This window comes from Globicephala melas, chromosome 11, assembly GCF_963455315.2.
Source record: "Globicephala melas chromosome 11, mGloMel1.2, whole genome shotgun sequence".
NCBI classification, from domain to species: domain Eukaryota; kingdom Metazoa; phylum Chordata; class Mammalia; order Artiodactyla; family Delphinidae; genus Globicephala; species Globicephala melas.
This window is the reverse complement of record NC_083324.2, coordinates 55655628-55673993: the sequence shown is the minus strand read 5'-3', so window position 1 is coordinate 55673993 and position 18366 is coordinate 55655628. Positions and strand designations below refer to the sequence as shown.

Here is an 18366-nt window from a genome sequence, read left to right as displayed (position 1 = left end):
AGCTCATGCACCACCATGTTAAATCATCTTTCCATGTTCATCCTCTACTTGCTTGTCTCATTAAATGCACCACTAAATTCATTCTGTACCCAGTCTAATGTTTAAAGTAGCAAGCTAATAAATCACAATTTAATAGAAAATTAAAAGCATAATAATTTTGTCATAAGATGCTATTGTTGTCAGAATTTTCTAATGATATATTTTCTAGTACCTAATTTAAAAATCCAAGTGATAAAACCTCTGCTTTTCAAGTAATACCTGGGACTTAAAAAAAGAAATCTTAGCTTTACTCTTTTTTTTTTTAATATTCAACATTGCAAGAATCAAGTGAGCAATACAGAAAAACTTTAATGTTTATTTCCAGAAATAAAAATAGAGTATGTAACATTATATTGGTCTACGACATGGCATGGGCTTTTTATTTATTTTAAGAGTGTGATAGCAATATCATAAGTGTTGTGAAAATATAAATGGTGAGATAACACCTCCATAGGACTCTCCCTTAAGTAGTAAAATTGTAAAGTCTTTAAATAAACTGCAGCCAGAACGGAAAGGATGGATTTGCCTTGTTAAGTAGGGATACTACACTTATTAAATGCCTAATTAAATTTAGCATCACATGTCTTCTATTCTTTTTTTCCTCTTTAAAACTGAGAATTGGGACCGATTTATTAGCAAGGGAGCACGTGTTATCAGTGTCAGATTTCTTCCATTTTGGCGGTTGGTGTGACTGTGTTAAATTAAAATAAAACCAGGAGTGTGACTTTTGATGGTGTCATTTTACCTTGGACGACTGCTTCACTTGGCATTTGTGGGATGGAAATAGTTGGATCTCTGCAGCTCTATATTTTGCAAAAAGGAATGACCACATTTGTATTTGCGAACAGCTAGCATCTAATGAAATTAAGCCATCCAGGTAGAAGTATCCCTCGAGTGTGATGAACGGGGTGTTCTTGGTGAGAGAAAGAGGGGTCCCCACCCTGTTGTCGCTAAGCAGCAATTCCGGGAAAAGGGAAAAGGGTTGTTTAAGAAAAAAAATCAAGAGATGACCTTTCACTCTGCGCATCAAAGTCAAAGCTCCTTTCTCCCCTCTCCTCTACCCAAAGGTATTACTTTCTTCTCTTTCTTTTTTTTAAATTACATTTTGTAAGGTTGACACATGGACAAACTACCAAAATACAGTAGGAACGTGTTTCTGAAGTTCTCCCCACAGGCCCCAGGTTTCCTCCTAAGACCACCACCACCACCAGTCTCATATCCTCCCCCACAACCCACCCAGCCGTTCTGTGTTACACAAGCATCTGTCTGTATAGGTTCACATATGTACACATATGTGTGTGTGTGTGTGTCCTTGCTGTTTTCACTTTGAGTCTTGGAGATCATCCCCGATCAGTGCACTTTCTTTAGCAGCCAGATAGTGCTTTGTGGTTTAGTATTTCTACTCTGGCTGTTGGTGTGACTGTTAGATTAAAAGAAAGCTGATAAGTGGCTTTGAGTGGTGCCAAATGCTATTTTTTACTTATGTGAAGGTATTTTTTGCCTCAGCTAAGAGAACACAGGATGAGGAATGGCTAGTGATATGCCATTCTTTTAATGATTCTCTGCAAATGATTTTTGCTATGTATTTATTTATGTATTTATTTTCATTAAGAAAGACATAGCCTGGTGTGATGAATTGGGAGATTGGGACTGACATATATACACTTATATGTATAAAATGGATAACTAATAAGAATCTGCTGTATAAAAAAATAAAATTCAAAAATTCAAAAAAAAAGGCATAGCCATAGTAATTTTTATATTTTAGTTGTCTCCTGTGTTTGGACATGAAGAACTTACTGTCTTTTCAAATGCTGTGTCTTAAGGGAAATGCCAGGCTGTTTCAAATCCTTTTTTGGAGCAAAGCAAAGGTGTTAGATACATCAGTAAACTTGACAAACCAGCAGACTAGGAAGAGGGTGAGCAGGTTTTGTCAATAGTGTGGAAACTACATCCAACAAGGAGGGAGCAGTGTTCACATTGGTTCTGAGCCAGGAAAAGGAAGAGATAGGAATGCTATTGTCTGTAGTATTTGGTAGGAAGGCAGCAGCAGGAGACTTAACTCTAGTTTTCCAGGCTATAAATCCCCCTCTCCATGCACACACACACCCCAATGAAACTGGCTACCTTGTGCGATAAGGAGTTTTCTGTTCCCACAGTGTTTACACAGTGAGATGATTAGAAAGGACTTTCTGAATTGAGGAAGGGTTTATGGTTTCTAAGTCCTTCCTCCTCTGGCCATTTCCACCCCAGAACTCTAGAACAGGGTCCTTTCCTGGACCCTCCATGAGTGGTGGTGAATGGTCCCCATTGACCCATGCTTATCCCCAGAATAGTCTGTAAAGCCATCTCCTAGAATGGGAAGGTACAAAAGGCTGGTTTATTGCTTGCATTATTTGTGTTACTTATAGCATTGATACTGCTTCTGTGTAATCCTGCTTCTTATTAGGGGATGGCAAGGAAGCCCGGAAACCTCCATGTTCAGAAAGGGGCTGGCTTCCTTGTTGGTTGCTCTGATGGGTGTGTATTCATGAATAGGTCTTTTAACTTTGGAGGCTGGGGGCAGGCAAAGAGGGAACATGTAGCAAAAATGTGTGGTGTAAACCAGACTCATTCATTTAATTTCTCTTGCTTTGTCACTTTCTAAATCCTCCCCCTCTGTCATTGTCAGTAATATGCATGGATTTTCTTATCAGGGGAGACTGAAAGCCTTTCTCACATGCAGGTTTTTTTAGGAGATGGGGTGATTTGGTGCTTTCCTTGGGCACACTAGGCTGTGCTAACGTCTGCCTTTCCAATTCTGATAGCACTTAGAATCCCAAGCACAGAATTTAGCATTTCACTGTCTACTGTTTGGAGAAGCCACTTTCTAATGTGTAAAATCCTTATTTGAAATATTTAAATATGTTTTATTTTATATATTTAAAAGTTTTATTTTAAATATTTAAAAGTTTTATTTTAAGTAGTTACAAGTTTTATTTTAAATATTTAAATATCTTTTATAGGCATTCTGGAAAAGGAGGTGTGGAGCCAGAGGGTGAGGTATCTGGTGTTATTTTATTTTAGGTGATTGCTCAGGAGCAAGAAATCAGAGCCATAAGCTGTATCTTTTTTTTTTTTTTTTTTTTCGCGGTACGTGGGCCTCTCACTGTTGTAGCCTCTCCCGTTGCGGAGCACAGGCTCCGGACGTGCAGGCTCAGCGGCCGTGGCTCACGGGCCCAGCCGCTCCGTGGCATGAGGGATCCTCCCGGACCGGGGCACGAACCCGTGTCCCCTGCATCGGCAGGCGGACTCTCAACCACTGCGCCACCAGGGAAGCCCTGTAGCTTTTTTTTTTTCCCTGTGGTGGTGACTGGAGGGGCTGAGCCATCCCCACTCACTTCCCGGTCCCAGTTGTGACCTCATGTGAGGTGACTGGTGGGGCTTACAGCTCTCCTGTGACCCTGGGGATTTCTGCTGGGTGTGGAGGATTTTCCTGTGTTCTGATTGTGGAAAGGAGTAAGTGGGATTCTATAGTCGTTACAAGTATTTTTCAGGAATTAAAGAGGCCTAGCTCCAGGCCAGTCCTTGCCACACTGTGTGTCTTGGAAATGTGTGACGTCACCTACTCAAAGCTCAGGTTTCCTTGTCTGGTAAATGAAGATAATAATAGTGCTTATCTGTTATTTGTAAAAATTCACGTGAGCTAATAAACATAAAGTACTCGTGTCTGGTGTATAATAAATAGTATATTTCAGTGGCCATTATTATTTTGATTTTATTCCTATTACTATTAACATCTTTAAATACCTTGCAAGAAAAAATCATGAAATCACATAGGAAATGGAAAAACAAAAAAAGGCCACCTGAAATAAGACAGTTTATTCTAATGGAGATATAGACCCGGCTCAGCATTAATGTATTATTGCCCTTTGTTCTCCATAAACAGAGATCATCTCGTTCCAAGTGCTACATACTAAGGGCTCCTGGTCGGAATCACATTTTATTCCCATTGAACTTCCATTCCAGTAAATGGAGATAAAGAATCTGAGCAGCTCATCACCAGCTGCCTGTCTGCGACTCACCTGAAGTACAGGGAACTAAACATGTCCAGGGCTGCCTTGTTCAAAATGGCAGCCACTATGCACATGTCACTTTAACTAACTTAATCAGAAAGAAAAATTCAGTTCCTCAGTTGCATCAGCCACATTTCAAGTGCTCAGTAGTCCCATGTGGCTAGTGGCTACACTATTGGAAAGTGCAGAGAACATTTGCATCATTGCAAGAAGTTTTACTGGACCATAGAAATATAACGTGAACTATATTTATAATTTTAAACTTATAGTAGCCACATTTTTTAAATGTGACATTACTTTTAAAAGGTAAAAGTAATTTAAATATTTTATTTAATCTATATAGTAAATAAATATTATCTACTTAACATGCAATCGATATAAAAACTATGAACAAGGTAGTTTATGTTACTTTTTCCATCCTAAGCTCCCACAATCCAGTATGTCTTTTATACCAACAGAACGCCAAAATTAGGAGTAGGCACATTTCAAACCTTGTTTGGTAGCCACGTGTGCAGGGTTTAGAGGGTTACAAACCCAAGTTTACCCAGTGAAGACACAGCTGTTTGGTATTATTGAATTGCTTTGTGCATCTATCACTGTATTATAAACACATTGAAGTTAGGGACCCTATTTTGTAATGAATGAACACTTGATTAAAGAAATAACTGTCCTGGAAGTAAAAGTTGGAAATAAAAGCTATGTTTAATGCATCAGTGATAAGGAGCAATGATTTTTATTTGTTCTAATCCTCTCTCTGACCTTATGTGAATCAAAGATATTTCTGGACAGCAGAATTTCATAAGATGTTAACATAAAAACCAATAGGTGATTTTCACTCCTCATCTTAGCATTCAGCAATAATGACCATGCCTTCTTTTTTTTTTTTGCGGTATGCAGGCCTCTCACTGTTGTGGCCTCTCCCGTTGCGGAGCACAGGCTCCGGACGTGCAGGCTCAACAGCCATGGCTCACAGGCCCAGCCACTCCGCGGCATGTGGGATCTTCCCAGACCGGGGCATGAACCCGTGTCCCCTGCATCGGCAGGCGGACTCTCAACCACTGCGCCACCAGGGAAGCCTGACCATGCCTTCTTTAACCCAAACTGTCCCAGAAAAGATAGTCATTTGTGGATACCTTTTATTTATTTATTTTTATATTTAAAAATCATATTCAAAAAAATTTATAGAAGAACAAAGGGAGAGTGACCTTAGAAATTTTAATAATAATTAAACATAGCAAGTTCCAATTTTTATTCTGTTTCCCTGTTATGAAAGTTTAATACTTGAAATTCATATTCATAAAACTCGAAGTTTTATATACAATGTGTTTGAATGAAACTAATTCATTGTGGAGCTGGAACACACCTATCTTGTCAGTATTGCTCCAGATTCCAACACACCTCCAGTCAGTCCCCCTGCACCAGCAATCCTTGTTCTTATACTTGCATCCATAAAATACGTTTTTGAAAACTTTGATTTTTTGGCTACTAATTTTTTTTGACGAGAGGATAGTCATGCTTTTTGCTCCATAATTTCAAATTTTTTTAGTTTTTTGACTTATACATCCCATAAATACTATTTCCTTCTAGTCATCTTTGTTCATAAGCCAGCCTTAGGCATTTGGGTCACATATACTTCAGCATAAAAGATGAGGGAGAACACTGCCGTGTGTCCCTAGCACGTGGGATGTACAGGTTCTTGTTACAGGACGCCATGTGCATGAGATGTCCCTCTTGTCAAATGACTGATGGGGTGAGTATGCCATATTTCCTTTTTGTCCTTCAAAGTATGTTATTTACTCATCAGGTCCTGATTTTGAGAAAGTTCACCTGGGATACTGTCATCTGAAGGTACTAGTCTGTGGTTGTGTTTATAGATCCATTTCACCACCATCATCAGAGTCTGGAGTGCTGCTTTCAGTTCTTCACATTCATCTTCTGATTCATCTAATACGTGGGAATCATCTTTTTGTCAGTTTTCTTTCTTCTACTATAGGCAATGTATTAGTTTACTATCACTGCTGTAACAAATTAAAAACATTCAGTAACCTAAAACAGCACAGATTTGTCACATTACCGTCTGTAGTTCAGAAGTGTGACACAGGTCTTCCTGGGTTAACATCAAGATGTTGGCAGAGGGACTTCCCTGGTTGTCCAGTGGTGAAGAATCCGCCTTCCAATGCAGGGGACACAGGTTCAATCCCTAGTTGGGGAACTAAGATCCCACGTGCCGCGGTGCAACTAAGCCCGTGCCACACAACTACTGAGCTCGTGCGCCTCAACTAGAGAGCCCATGTGCTGCAAACTACAGAGCTCACGCACCCTGGAGCCTGCCTACCACAACTAGAGAAGAGAAAACCCGCATGCCACAACTAGAGAGAAGCCCGAGTGCCATGACGAAGAGCCCGCACGCTGCAGCTAAGACCCAGTGCAGCCAAAAACACAAAAAAAATAGAAAGTAAAAATAAATAAATAAATAAATAATTAAAAAAAAAAAAGATGTTGGCAGAGCTGCATTCCCTTCTGGAGGCTCTATGGGAACATCCATTTCTTTGCCTTTTTCAGTTTCTAGAGGCCTGTCTTAGCAGAGCTGCTCTAACAAAAATAACAAATGGAGGACTCATGAACAACAAAACTTCATTTCTCACAGCTTTAGAGGCTGGAAGTCCTAGAGTAGAGTGCCAGCACAGTTGGGTTCCTCTTCCGGGCTGCAGACCTTTGTGTCCTCACATGGTGGAGAGCAGAGAGCAAGCCAGCTCTCTCCCTTGACTCTTATCAGGACGTTAACCCCATTTATGAGGATACCACCCTCCAGACCGTATCTCATCCTAACTACCTCCCAAAGGCCCCACCTCCTAATATCATCATGTGGCAGGGTAGTGGGGGTGCAGTGGGGTTTCAACATATGGATTTTGTGGGGACACCAACATTCAGTCTGTTACAAGGCACCCAGTTTTTTGACTGGTGTTCCTCTTTTTCCATTGTTACAGCCAGCAGGATAACCTCCCTCTGACCCTGCCTCCATCATCACGTCTCTTCCTCTTCATCTGTGCCTCCCTCTTCAACTTTCCAGGACCCTTGTGATTACTTGGGCCCCACCTGGATAATCCAGGATAATCTCCTTATTTGAAGGTCAGCTGCTTAGTAACCTTAATTCCCCTTTGCCATGTAACCTAACATATTCACCAGTTCCAGGGATTAGGATTTGGACATTTTTAGGGGCTATTCTATCTAACATAATCAGAAAGTGAAAAAAAAAATCTCAAATCTCAACTGTGTTCAAGGAAAGCAAAACCCAAAAGACTACTTTTATGTATTCATGAGTGATGATGTAATACATCAAGCAGTACAATAAGAAAACTGATAAAATAATGAAGGTTTATTTCACTGTGGCATCATTTTTCTAGGTGATTCCATCATTTTGTTTTCATATTATTTTAGCCTTTTTTAGCATAGTTGGGAATAATTGCTGAGTCATGATGAAATAAGTTCTAGGATAATATAGTAAAATGTTTCATTAAGATCATTAAGAGTCTATATTGTGTCTTAGCCTTACACAAAGATGCAATGAACCTATATGATAATTGCAAGATAGAAATGAGTTTTATTGTATTGCAAAATATGTTTTCTGTGATTTTATGGAAGGCCTCTAAGAAAAAATGAAAATCATGAAATATCTTTACAATATTGGTTAGAGCTACTCATGAAAGAAACTCAGAAATTAAAATTGGGTCCAGTGGACCCTGATCTCTATACAGAGGGTCAGTGTCTTGGTTCCTTTGCCTTCTGTGATGCCCCGAGGTCCTTCTGCCTTCCAGTCTCCTCTCTTTCTCTGCTTGACCCTTAAATATGGGCAGCCCAGTGGTTACCCAGGGCCTCTTTACTTTTCATTATTTTTAATAAGTTACTACTGTCAAAACAGTCTCTTCCAACTTGCCTCAGCCCTGTAGAGCTGAGTGCTTTCTGGAGAGTCCACTTGGATATTTCAAAGGTCCCCCAGCTGTTTGTGTCTGAAACTCGTCCTCGTCTGTTCCCCATCTCCCTCCACGGGCTGCAGCCAAAACAGAACAATGTCATATGTGTTTCTTTTCTGGTGTTTTTGAGTCATCAGACTGAGCCGTCTGCTCCCAGTGAAAAGTGCAGGCCAGTGGTCCCCAACCTTTTTTGGCACGAGGGACCGGTTTCGTGGAAGACAATTTTTCCATGGACTGGGGGGCAGTGGGGGGGTGGGGGTGGGGATGTGATGGTTCAGGTGGTGATGCGAGCAATGGGGAGCAGCAGATGAAGCTTTGCTCGCCCGCCCGCTACTCGCCGGCTGCTCACCTCCCGCTGTGAGGCCGGGTTTCTAACAAGCACGGCCCGGGGGTTGGGGACTCCTGGTGTAGGCATTATCCCTGACTCCTTGTCTGTTACCCCCTGAACTGATGCTTCTACTCCTCTGCCTTTTACCCCCTTGCCATCTCTTGCTCAGATTATTGTACTCACATCTTAACCAGTTTCCCTGTTATTCCCACTCCTGCCTCCCTGCCAGCTCTTCTAGTTCTCTGCAGAAGAAAATCTGATGGTGCCATTTCACTGTGTAAAACCCTTCTAAGGATTTCCATTCCCCTCAGGACAAAGCCTAAACATTGAGCACTGCCTGCTGGTCATAGTGGTACATGCCTGTCCTCCTCTACCTCCCATCCACCAGCTGACTCAGTGTAGATCATAGCTTACAAGGATGGTAAGCCCCTCTTGGATGGGTTTGGAGTCCCAATTCTGTGCTTCCACAGCACCCTCCCTGCCTTCCCCTGTCTGAGTGGGTACCACACTCACCCGGTAGCACTTTTTAGTTGTCTATCTTCCTCAGGGACTGTTGGTTCCCTCTGTCTTGTTCAGCGTGGAAACCACAGAACCTAGCATAGTGCTGGGCGTGTAGTAAGTACTTGGAAAATGTTTGTTGAATGAATGAATGACTGATATTTTATGAGCCTATGGGATAAGTACTGAAAGAATATTTGAAAAAAATTAAAATTTTAATTTATTGAATCAGTTAATAACTGTGAAAGCCTGAATTAACTCATTGGATAGTGCCTGGGTTGTAATGAGTACGATGTTAGCTATTATTGTTGTTGTTACTATTATGAGGCAGGAATGTAAGTGACTTTTTTCTTTTTCATTCTACTCTGAAAATTTAAGAAAAAAATAAATGATTTGGGATTAACATATATACACTACTATATTTAAGGTAGGTAACCAACAAGGATCTGTATAGCTACTGTACAGCACAGGGAACTCTACTCAGTACTCTGTAATAACCTGTATGGGAAAAGAATCTGAAAAGGAATGAATACATGTATATGTATAACTGATTCACTTTGCTGTACACCTGAAACTAACACAACATTGTAAATCAACTATATTCCAATATAAAAGAAAAAAGAAAAAAAAGAAAAAAATAAATGAAATATTTGCAGTTGGATCTCTTCTTAAACATTAAGGTGATGGCATGATTTGGTGATTTCCCACCTGCAGTATTTTTTTTTTTTTTTGCGGTACGCGGGCCTCTCCCTGTTGTGGCCTCTCCTGTTGCGGAGCACAGGCTCCGGACGCGCAGGCTCAGCAGCCATGGCTCACAGGCCCAGCCGCTCCGCAGCATGTGGGATCTTCCTGGACCGGGGCACAAACCCATGTCCCCTGCATCAGCAGGCGGACTGTCAACCGCTGTGCCACCAGGGAAGCCCCAGTAGTTTTGATTTACCTTTGGAAACAAACATTTTGAGGTGTGAGTGCAGTGAAGAAACCAGTGTTTCAGTGAATGTGTCTCATAAAAGATGAGGTGGCTTCTGCGTGTTATGTTTTCCATTGAAGGGTTAGTTTTATGGATCTCTTGAAAAATTGTCTATGGAATTTTGTTGTTGTTACAGTGTTTGCTGGCAGATACTCACTAATACACTTCTTGCAACTAAATTGAGCTTGTCCTAAGTAGCTTCTCACCCATTCTAGAATTATTTATAATATTTGGCTTTTTTGTAGGTTGGATTGGATTGAATTCTTTCCAGAAGCCATACTACTGGTATCATGGACTCAAAGGTTGTGAAGAGCTCTTACAGTTTCATTACTAAATTTTATAAACAAATGTATTCATAAAGTCAGAGCTGTTTACAAACTATTTCCCATGAGCTTCATGAAATACGTTGATTATATAGATAATGTGCTATGTGGCCTGTGGCCATGGCTGCCCTCTCTGAGCAGCCATTAGGAGGGAGAGGACACATGCCTTGGTTCAGGTCTTCACCCCTGCACGAGACGCTGGTGAGCTCAGCACCCAGGGCCCTCTGCCTCCACAGCTTGAGGAGGCTCTGCACACAGGTCTTCACTTAGAAGATAGCTTCTCCTGGGAAAATTAGCTTTAGATTTCAATTTCTGTTATAAATCTAAAACTCACAGACACCTTTGTCTGAAGTGAAACCTTAAGAAAAGTTGACACCTACCTAGACTGTCCCCAAGTTGTATCATTTAAAAACCTCTTCTGATTCAGTAACTGGTCAACAGATCATTTATACATTGTATCAAGTACATCTCTGTTTTTATTATCTAGCTCACTATAAGGAAGCCGTTTTATGCGTAAGATTTCCAGTTGTAGAGTTGATTATATGTTTTGAATTTAGGGTGATTTAAAAATCTGCCTACTACATTTCTTTAATAAGCAAGACCTCCTAAATGTCTTTCCTTTAGATTAAATTGAAGTTCCAGATTTAAAAGTGAAACCATCAAGATGGTGGTGTAGTCATGGAAATATTACACAGAGCTTATATGTTAAAATTCTAAATTACGTTGGTACCCAAATAGAGCTCTGCTTTTTGTAATGCTGGAAACAAAATAGGTACTCTATAAGTACTTTACTGATTGAGGAAATAAAAGTACTAGAAAGTTAGAAGTAAGTGCTATGTCTAAAGATGGTTGTGTAAAAAATTCATAAGCTCAGGATTTTTTAGAAAATATAAGTTAGTGGAATCATAAAAGGAGTGGTTCTGGTCAGAGATATGAAACATTGGAATTACTTCTTTTAATATTGTATGTTTTTAAATTGTCATTTCTCATTGAATGCTTTAGTTCTACCTGTATGACTGCATTTGCAAAATAGTATGTTGCTTGAAACTGACTAAATGAAACGTGTGGAAGGTAAGCATTTCTGCTCCCACGCACAGCCTTGCCCTTCATCCTTGGCTTAATCAGGAAACCGTATTTTTGGCGGTTATTTAAATATTAAAATACATTCAGAAGTTCCATAAATTAAATGTGTGAAAAGCAATGAATTCCAAACCATTTCTTTCTCTTACTGCTTTTATATGGAGGTTCCCCAAGTTTTTTCTTATATAAACTGGAAATTATATGGACTTCTTGTATTTAATCACAGTATGATTATTTTGCCCATTATCCTAGACTAATAGGAGACTTTATGTCTTTCTGTTTTCCCTAGCTTCACTTGATCCAAATTTTATCATGCCCACAGAATATTTTTACCCATAGTTTATTTGTTAAGTGGTTTCTTTCAGAGAAATGAGTGTTTACAGAAGAAGGATAGAATTTCATGTTCTTGATATTTTGAAGAAAGAAGTCTTGAGTGCTATCTTTAAGCACATTTCTTTAAAGTTTGGAATAACTTTTAATCATCTCTCTCACTGTTTATTGATATTTATTTGCATTACCTTAAGATATACGTAAGTGAATGAAAGTTCATTTTCATAGTCTTTAATGGTGAATAATTTATTTATATACAGGTATACAAGCTCTTTAACACTTAATATTGAGAGACAGAAGAGATTTAATTTGGGCTTGTTTCAGAATACCATCCTAGGAATCTGGCAACATCACTGATATATGAATGTTTGCTAATGTGGTTTGAAAGAAGGATCCTCATTAAAATCTTGTTGCTAAACAAGTGACAGAAACCTTACAAACAGCTTGAGGCTTCAGGCCAGTCACAGTTACTCCTGAAGAGATCTGGACAAGTGTGAAAATACAGAGACTGTGCCTTTATTGTAATCAGAACACATAAATGCTATCTGGAGTCAGGTCCCTACTTGAGGACATTTTTAGTCATATTAGGGAAAACAAATCTTAGCATATTTCAATGCCTAAGCCTTCTGTTGTGAATTTGTCAAGTGTAAAAGTATTGGGTGTGTTAAATTCAGAAAGTGTACTTTTGGTAATAGCCCTTGTATTCATGTTTTCCTGCAAGGGATTGGGGTTTGGTCAACTAGCATATGTTCATGAGGTAAAGTTCATGATGCTCATGACCTTTCTGTAGATGATACTTGAGTGTGCTGGTTGATCCAGGTCTCTGAGTGATGGTGAGGCTGCAAAGAGTCAGCCCACGGTTTGTCACCACCATCTAACAGTCACTTCTGGATTAACTTTACGTTCACATTCCCTTTGAGGGTTGCTCCTGTCTTAATTCTTATTTAGGATCATAACCCTTGCCTCTAGAAAGGCAGGTCTTAACATCAGGCTGTACGAAGAGCAGTTCATATGTAGGGATGCTAATGGCTTTCCAGAGTGGAAGTTAGTGGACTTTTCAATAACCTTGTGGCCCCCCATTCAGGACCTTTGATGAGAACGAGCTGATTGTAAGTCTGCTCTGCCTTTTTGAGTCATAGGGGATCCTCATCAAAGGACACAGGAAGTCCCCTTGCTCTGATTTGGCCCACGTGCCCAGCTCATCAGTGAAGAGATGACAAGAACATGTGTAGTTGAGTGAAAAAGATGCCTGATTCGGTTCAGGACTCAGTAAACAGTGGCAGTTCTGAGACTGGTGAACAGCAAGCTGAAGGAGCCCATGCTCTGAGCTGGAGCATCCCTGCCCCGCTGTGTGTGACCAGACACGCACACCGTTTGAAGTCAGGTCCTCTCCCACATCAGCTGTCCTCACTCCCATCGCCCCTCATCCTGCAGACTGTGCAGTGGACTTGGACGTCCGTGCCATAGGCCTCTTGGTCTGGCATAGCCCCTCGAAGGAGTTTCTTGTGCATTTACAAATCTCAATCATTTTCAGTTTGCTTGTGGTTTAAAATTGCACTTTTGTTACATATTTTGTGTCTTCATGGAGACTCCTGAAATTACCTGCTTGCTTTAAGATGATTATAAATTTTATTTCTTAGTAGCTGAAAGGGTAATACAGAGCTCAAGAAAAGAGGGGAATCCTGATAATTTTGTACTAAAAGAGTTATAAAAGCTATTCTCCAGCTTCTCTGTGAGGATGATGTCATATTTTAAGGTCTGACATGGACATGGTTGGTTACAGACTGGAGGCGGCTGGGGCTGGGACTAGAGCCCCCAGTGGGTAGGAGAAGGACCAGAAGAGTTCAGGAGAGTTGCTGCCCAAGCAGGGGAACCCCATACACTGTCCTGAGGAGGGACCTGGTCTGACCCAAAGCAGACCCAGTAGAGAAGCAGAGGGCCCCACTGTGGCTGGCCTCTGGCACCTGGGTTTTCTGGGTTGGTGGTCCTGAGAAGGCAGGATGCCAAGGGGCCAGTACAATTTAAAAGGGAAACTACCAGAATGGAAATGTGATAGAAAGCCGTTTGGATTTTCTGGGGCATTTCAGAGTTGACTCAGGAATGGGATGGGAGCCCTATTATCAGAAGTGAAGGACCATGGCAGGTTGTGTGAAAGAAAGAGGGTAAATTGATGCCATCAGAAGACACACAGAAACTGGCCCCCAGAGGCCTGTGTCTGGGCACAACTCCCCTTTTACTCTTCCTATTCATTTCTTCTAGAATATACTCTTTTTTTTTTTAAATTGAAGTATAGTTGATTTACAATGTGTTAACTTCTGCTGTACAGCAAAGTGATTCAGTTATACATATATATACATTCTTTTTTTAATATTCTTTTCCATTATGGTTTATCACAGGATTTTGAATATAGTTCTCTGTGTTATACAGTAGAACCTTGTTGTTCATCCATAGAATATACTCTTTTTCTCTGTAGGGAGACCTTGGAGATGCTGCAGGTTTGGTTTCAGACCACTACAATACAGTAAATATCATAATAGAGCGAGTCACACGAATTCTTTGGTCTCCTGGTGCATTTAAAAGTTATGTTCACACTATATTAAAGTGTGCCTTATGTCCAAAAAAAGAATGTACATGCCTTAACTAAACAATAGTTTATTGCTAAAAAATGCTAACCATCATTTGAGCCTTCAGCGAGTCGTAATCTTTTTGCTGATGGAGGATCTGGCTTTGATGTTGGTGGCTGCTGACTGATCAGGGTGGGGTTGCTGAAGGTTGGGGTGAATTTCTTAAAATAAGACAACAATGAAGTTTGTTGCATCGAAGGACTCTTCCTTTCATGAATGATTGCTCTGCAGCCTGCAGTGCTGTGTGATAGCATTTTGCCCACAGTAGAACTGCTTTCAAAACTGGAGTTAGTCCCCTCAAACCCTGCTGCTGCCTTATCAACTAAGTTTATATAATATTCTAAGTCCTTTGTTGTCATTTCAACAAGTTTTATAGCATCTTCACCAGGAGTAGATTCCATCTCAAGACCACTGTCTTTGCTCATCCATAAGAAGCGACTTCCCCTCTCTTCAAGTCTTATCAGGAGATGCAGCAATTCAGTCCCATCTTCAGGCTCCACTTCCAATTCCAGTTCTCTCGCTATCTTCTCTGTGTTGGCAGTTACAATAGTAACATCAAAGATCACTGATCACAGGTCACCGTAACAATTATATTAATACTGAAAAAGTTTGAAATATTTCAAGAATTATCAAAATATGACACAGAGACATGAAGTGAGGAAATGCTGTTGGAAAAATGGTGCCGATAGACTTGCTCAAAGGAGTGTTGCCACAAACCTTCAATTTGTAAAAAAAAAAAATGCAGTGTCTGCACAGTAGTAAAATGCAGTACAATGAAGTATGTCTGAATTAGAAATCCTACTTACTCTCTACATTCTGCCTCTGTGAAGTCCCTTCACTCTTCACCTCAGAGGTCTCCTCTCCCCCTTTCAAATCTACAGAGTAAAGGACTTTTATTCTGCCTTTTATCCATGTACACGTCTTTCGTGGAGCATGTCCTGTGAGCCAAGTACAGTCTAGGTAATAGATGTTAAATGAGTGAATATTTTAGAGCTGTTAACAATTACAGTGATGTAATTACAGGTCATTTTTTTCTTCCAAATTTTTTATTTCAGATTTCACTAAATGTTGCAAGGACTCTGGAATCCTTATGGTAGTAAAATGCCGCAAAGAAAATTCTGCATTGAAAGAATGTCTAACTGCTTAGTAAGTAGTTACCTCAGCGTTTGTGCTCCTGTGTATATGTGTGTGTGTAGTCTGTGTAGTAGATAAGAGTATGTTATTTAACTCATTACATGTAATCTCTACTTCTCCCCACCAAATTTGTCATATAGTTGGCTGAGTCTAAAATTTTAATTTGTTAAAGATTCTTCTAAGAAAAACGATACAACATATTTATGAAGGGTCTTTTCAAGTTTTGTGTGTTTGTCAGCATTTTATCTGATTAAAATACAAGATTTTTCATATGATTTAATAAATTCCTTTTCATGAACAGAAAATAGAATATATTATGTTTATCTCTTCTAATGAAAAGGTACTTTTGCCAGCCTTGGGATCTTTTGGACTAATGTAATTTAACTTCTAGGAGAGTTGCAATAAATCAAATGAAGGCTACAAAGGTAAATTTAGATTTTTGAAGTTAAATTACTTTGAAAAATAATTCTTAAATATCATGTTCACTGATATTCTGTTGTAGTTCCTTGAATCTTAAAGTAAAAATATGCAGAGGCCTTTGAATGCAGCTGCTTTCTGCTCATCTCCCCACATGTTTTATCACCCACATTATTGACAGGCAGTGTTGTGGATACAGTGCTTTAGTGAGTAGGGAGTTGGTAGTTGTCCGTGAGATCTTAGTTTTGGCGAACCTTTACTTCCTTCTGTACTCTGCTCCCCTAGCCTGTGAAGCATCTGTGTCAGGATTGTTTGATACTTCTTAGGCAATTACATAAAATGTGGTGATTATCTGAATCTTAAATTATTTTCTTTTTTGATAACAAATAATGTACACATGAGTTTATAGACTCTTTTAGAATACTGAACCTCTACATTTATAGATGAGGAAACATACTCCAAGTCCGCATGTCTTTGCTCAAGTCAATAAACAATTCTAATAGCTGCTCTTTTTTATGAGCCCAGACCTGCACTAAGTGTTTAACTGTGGAGAAGTAAGAGTTCTGGTCCCTAGAGCTGCCAAGAGATGTTGAATGAATAGATGAACCTCTTTCACATTTGTGTGACTGAATTTGTTAAATTCCCTTTTGTACATTGATTGAAAGATTTTGACACCTTGGTTTCAGTCATCATATCATAGGGACTCATTATTCTTAGTTGGGACAGGGCAGCACTGGAGCCAGGAGCAGGGACCATGGGGAAGGCAGCGAGCTGGTGTCTCCTGGGTCCCCCGGGGCGTAGCTCCCCCTGCAACCCATGCAGGGTCCTCACTGTCAGGTGGGGTGATTCTTCCTCACGTGGAAACACGTCACCCCAGCGCTGGCACATAGGAGATACTATGTACTCAGTAATTGTTAGCTCTTTTTAAAAGTTTGTCTGTGTTATTTGTTAGCTTTTGTTATCTGGATATTAATCATTGGCATATCCTGCCATCTGTCGCGCCCCCTAGATGGAGAAGATAACAGGTCCCAGTCCATCCTGGGGTGCAGGGGGAGGCTGTAACTGCTTAGAAGAGAGGGGAGCAAACCAAGAGGAGTGACTGACATTTGTGGGAAAGAAATGAGAGCTATTAGGAAGAATTCTACTTGACCTCAAGTCTCAACATACTCTAAGAAATACTGCTTTTTTGTCTTTGCTTGAGTGGGGGCTCTGCTTTACTTACTGTCAACATTCCATGGGTGGAGCCACTACCCTCTCTCATCTCCGCCTGGTGACACCCTGAGTCAGTTTTGTGTTCTATTATTTCTCCCCGTCTCTTCTCACTCATCCTTCAGTAAACTGCAGTCTGGCTTCTGCCCTCACGACACTGGAACTGCTCTTCTGGGAGGTTCCATCTTTTCTCTGATACTTGACCCCTCTCTGGAAGCCCCTGGAAGTCCCTTCCATCTGGCTTCCCTCTTTAAGCTCTTTCCTGTCTCCTCGGCATCTCTACCTATTTCTTCTCCACCTTTTCTTCCTTAACCTCTTCCTTAAAGCTGGTTCCCCAGGTTCTCTTCTCCGTTTTAAATCTGAGAAAGCTCAGTTTGCACCTGTGGAATTCAGCTGCTTCCTATGGGTCATGGCATGTCTCCACTTCCCTCTGCTGGTCCGAAACCAAACTGAGCTCCTTTGACTCCTGCCTCGTGTCTTTGTGAATTATAGTTGTCTTGGATCTAGAATCTTCCTGATCTCCTGTTGATTTCATCTCCTCATTCTCCCCCAGATCCACTTCATCCTTTTCATCAGAACTGTGCTTCCTTTGGCTTAGGTCCTCCTCATTTCTTGTCTGGATTATTGTAATAGCTTATTTATTGGACACCCTTGCTGCCCACCTTTAGCCTATCTGCCACATGCTGTCAGATTCATCTAAGGCAGTGGTCCCAACCTTTTTGGCACGAGGGACCAGTTTCGTGGAAGAGTTTTTCCACGGTGGGGGCGGGGAGGGGATGGTTCAGGCGGTAATGCGAGCGATGGGGAGCAGCAGATGAAGCTTTGCTCCTTGCCCGTCGCTTACCTCCTGCTGTGCAGCCCAGTTCCTAACAGGCCGCAGACCAGTACCGGTCCGTGGCCCAGGGGTTGGGGGCCCCCAATCTAAGGCACAGAACTGATCTTACAGTTGCTTTGTGAACAGTGCCCGTTCAGGGTAGATTTGACTTCTCAGTGGGGCATGAATGGATCGCCATGATTTGGCCCTCCCCATTCCAGCATCTCATGCCCTTTCTCCTGCACATGATCTGCTATGGTGGTACTAATCTACTTGTCCTTCTTCATGCATCACAGTTTTTCCTCATCTGTGGGATTTTCCACATGTGCCTTCTATGTGGGTTTCTGTTGGTCCTTCAAAATGCAACTCAAACGTCTCCCCCTGACAGCTCCCCTTTTTCCACTCTGCCCCATGTTTCGGGCCACAACTGCCGTAGTACTTTGTGTACATAATTGTGATGCAGTCTTGTCTGCTCTCATGGATCCCTGAGGATGGGTGCCCTGACTTCCCATTGTCCTATCCTGGGACATTGGTATTCAAAAAAGAACCATTAGGTCTTTTTTTTCTTTAATTT

The 18366-nt window shown here is 40.8% G+C and overlaps 1 protein-coding gene across 5 annotated transcripts in view; it reads left to right on the top strand.

Moving 5' to 3' along the window:
* The window catches only part of CMC1 (C-X9-C motif containing 1), a 76795-nt gene that overhangs the window by 58019 nt on the left and 410 nt on the right, over positions 1–18366 (top strand). For 4 of the 5 annotated variants that reach the window (XM_060308981.2, XM_060308980.2, XM_030830014.3 and 1 more), the window contains one exon: positions 15274–15364. In XM_060308981.2, the coding sequence (XP_060164964.1) occupies positions 15274–15364 (91 nt within the window). Of the gene's footprint in view, positions 1–10106; positions 10164–15273; positions 15365–18366 lie in introns of all 5 variants that reach the window. The other variant, XM_060308983.2, reaches the window with a different exon arrangement.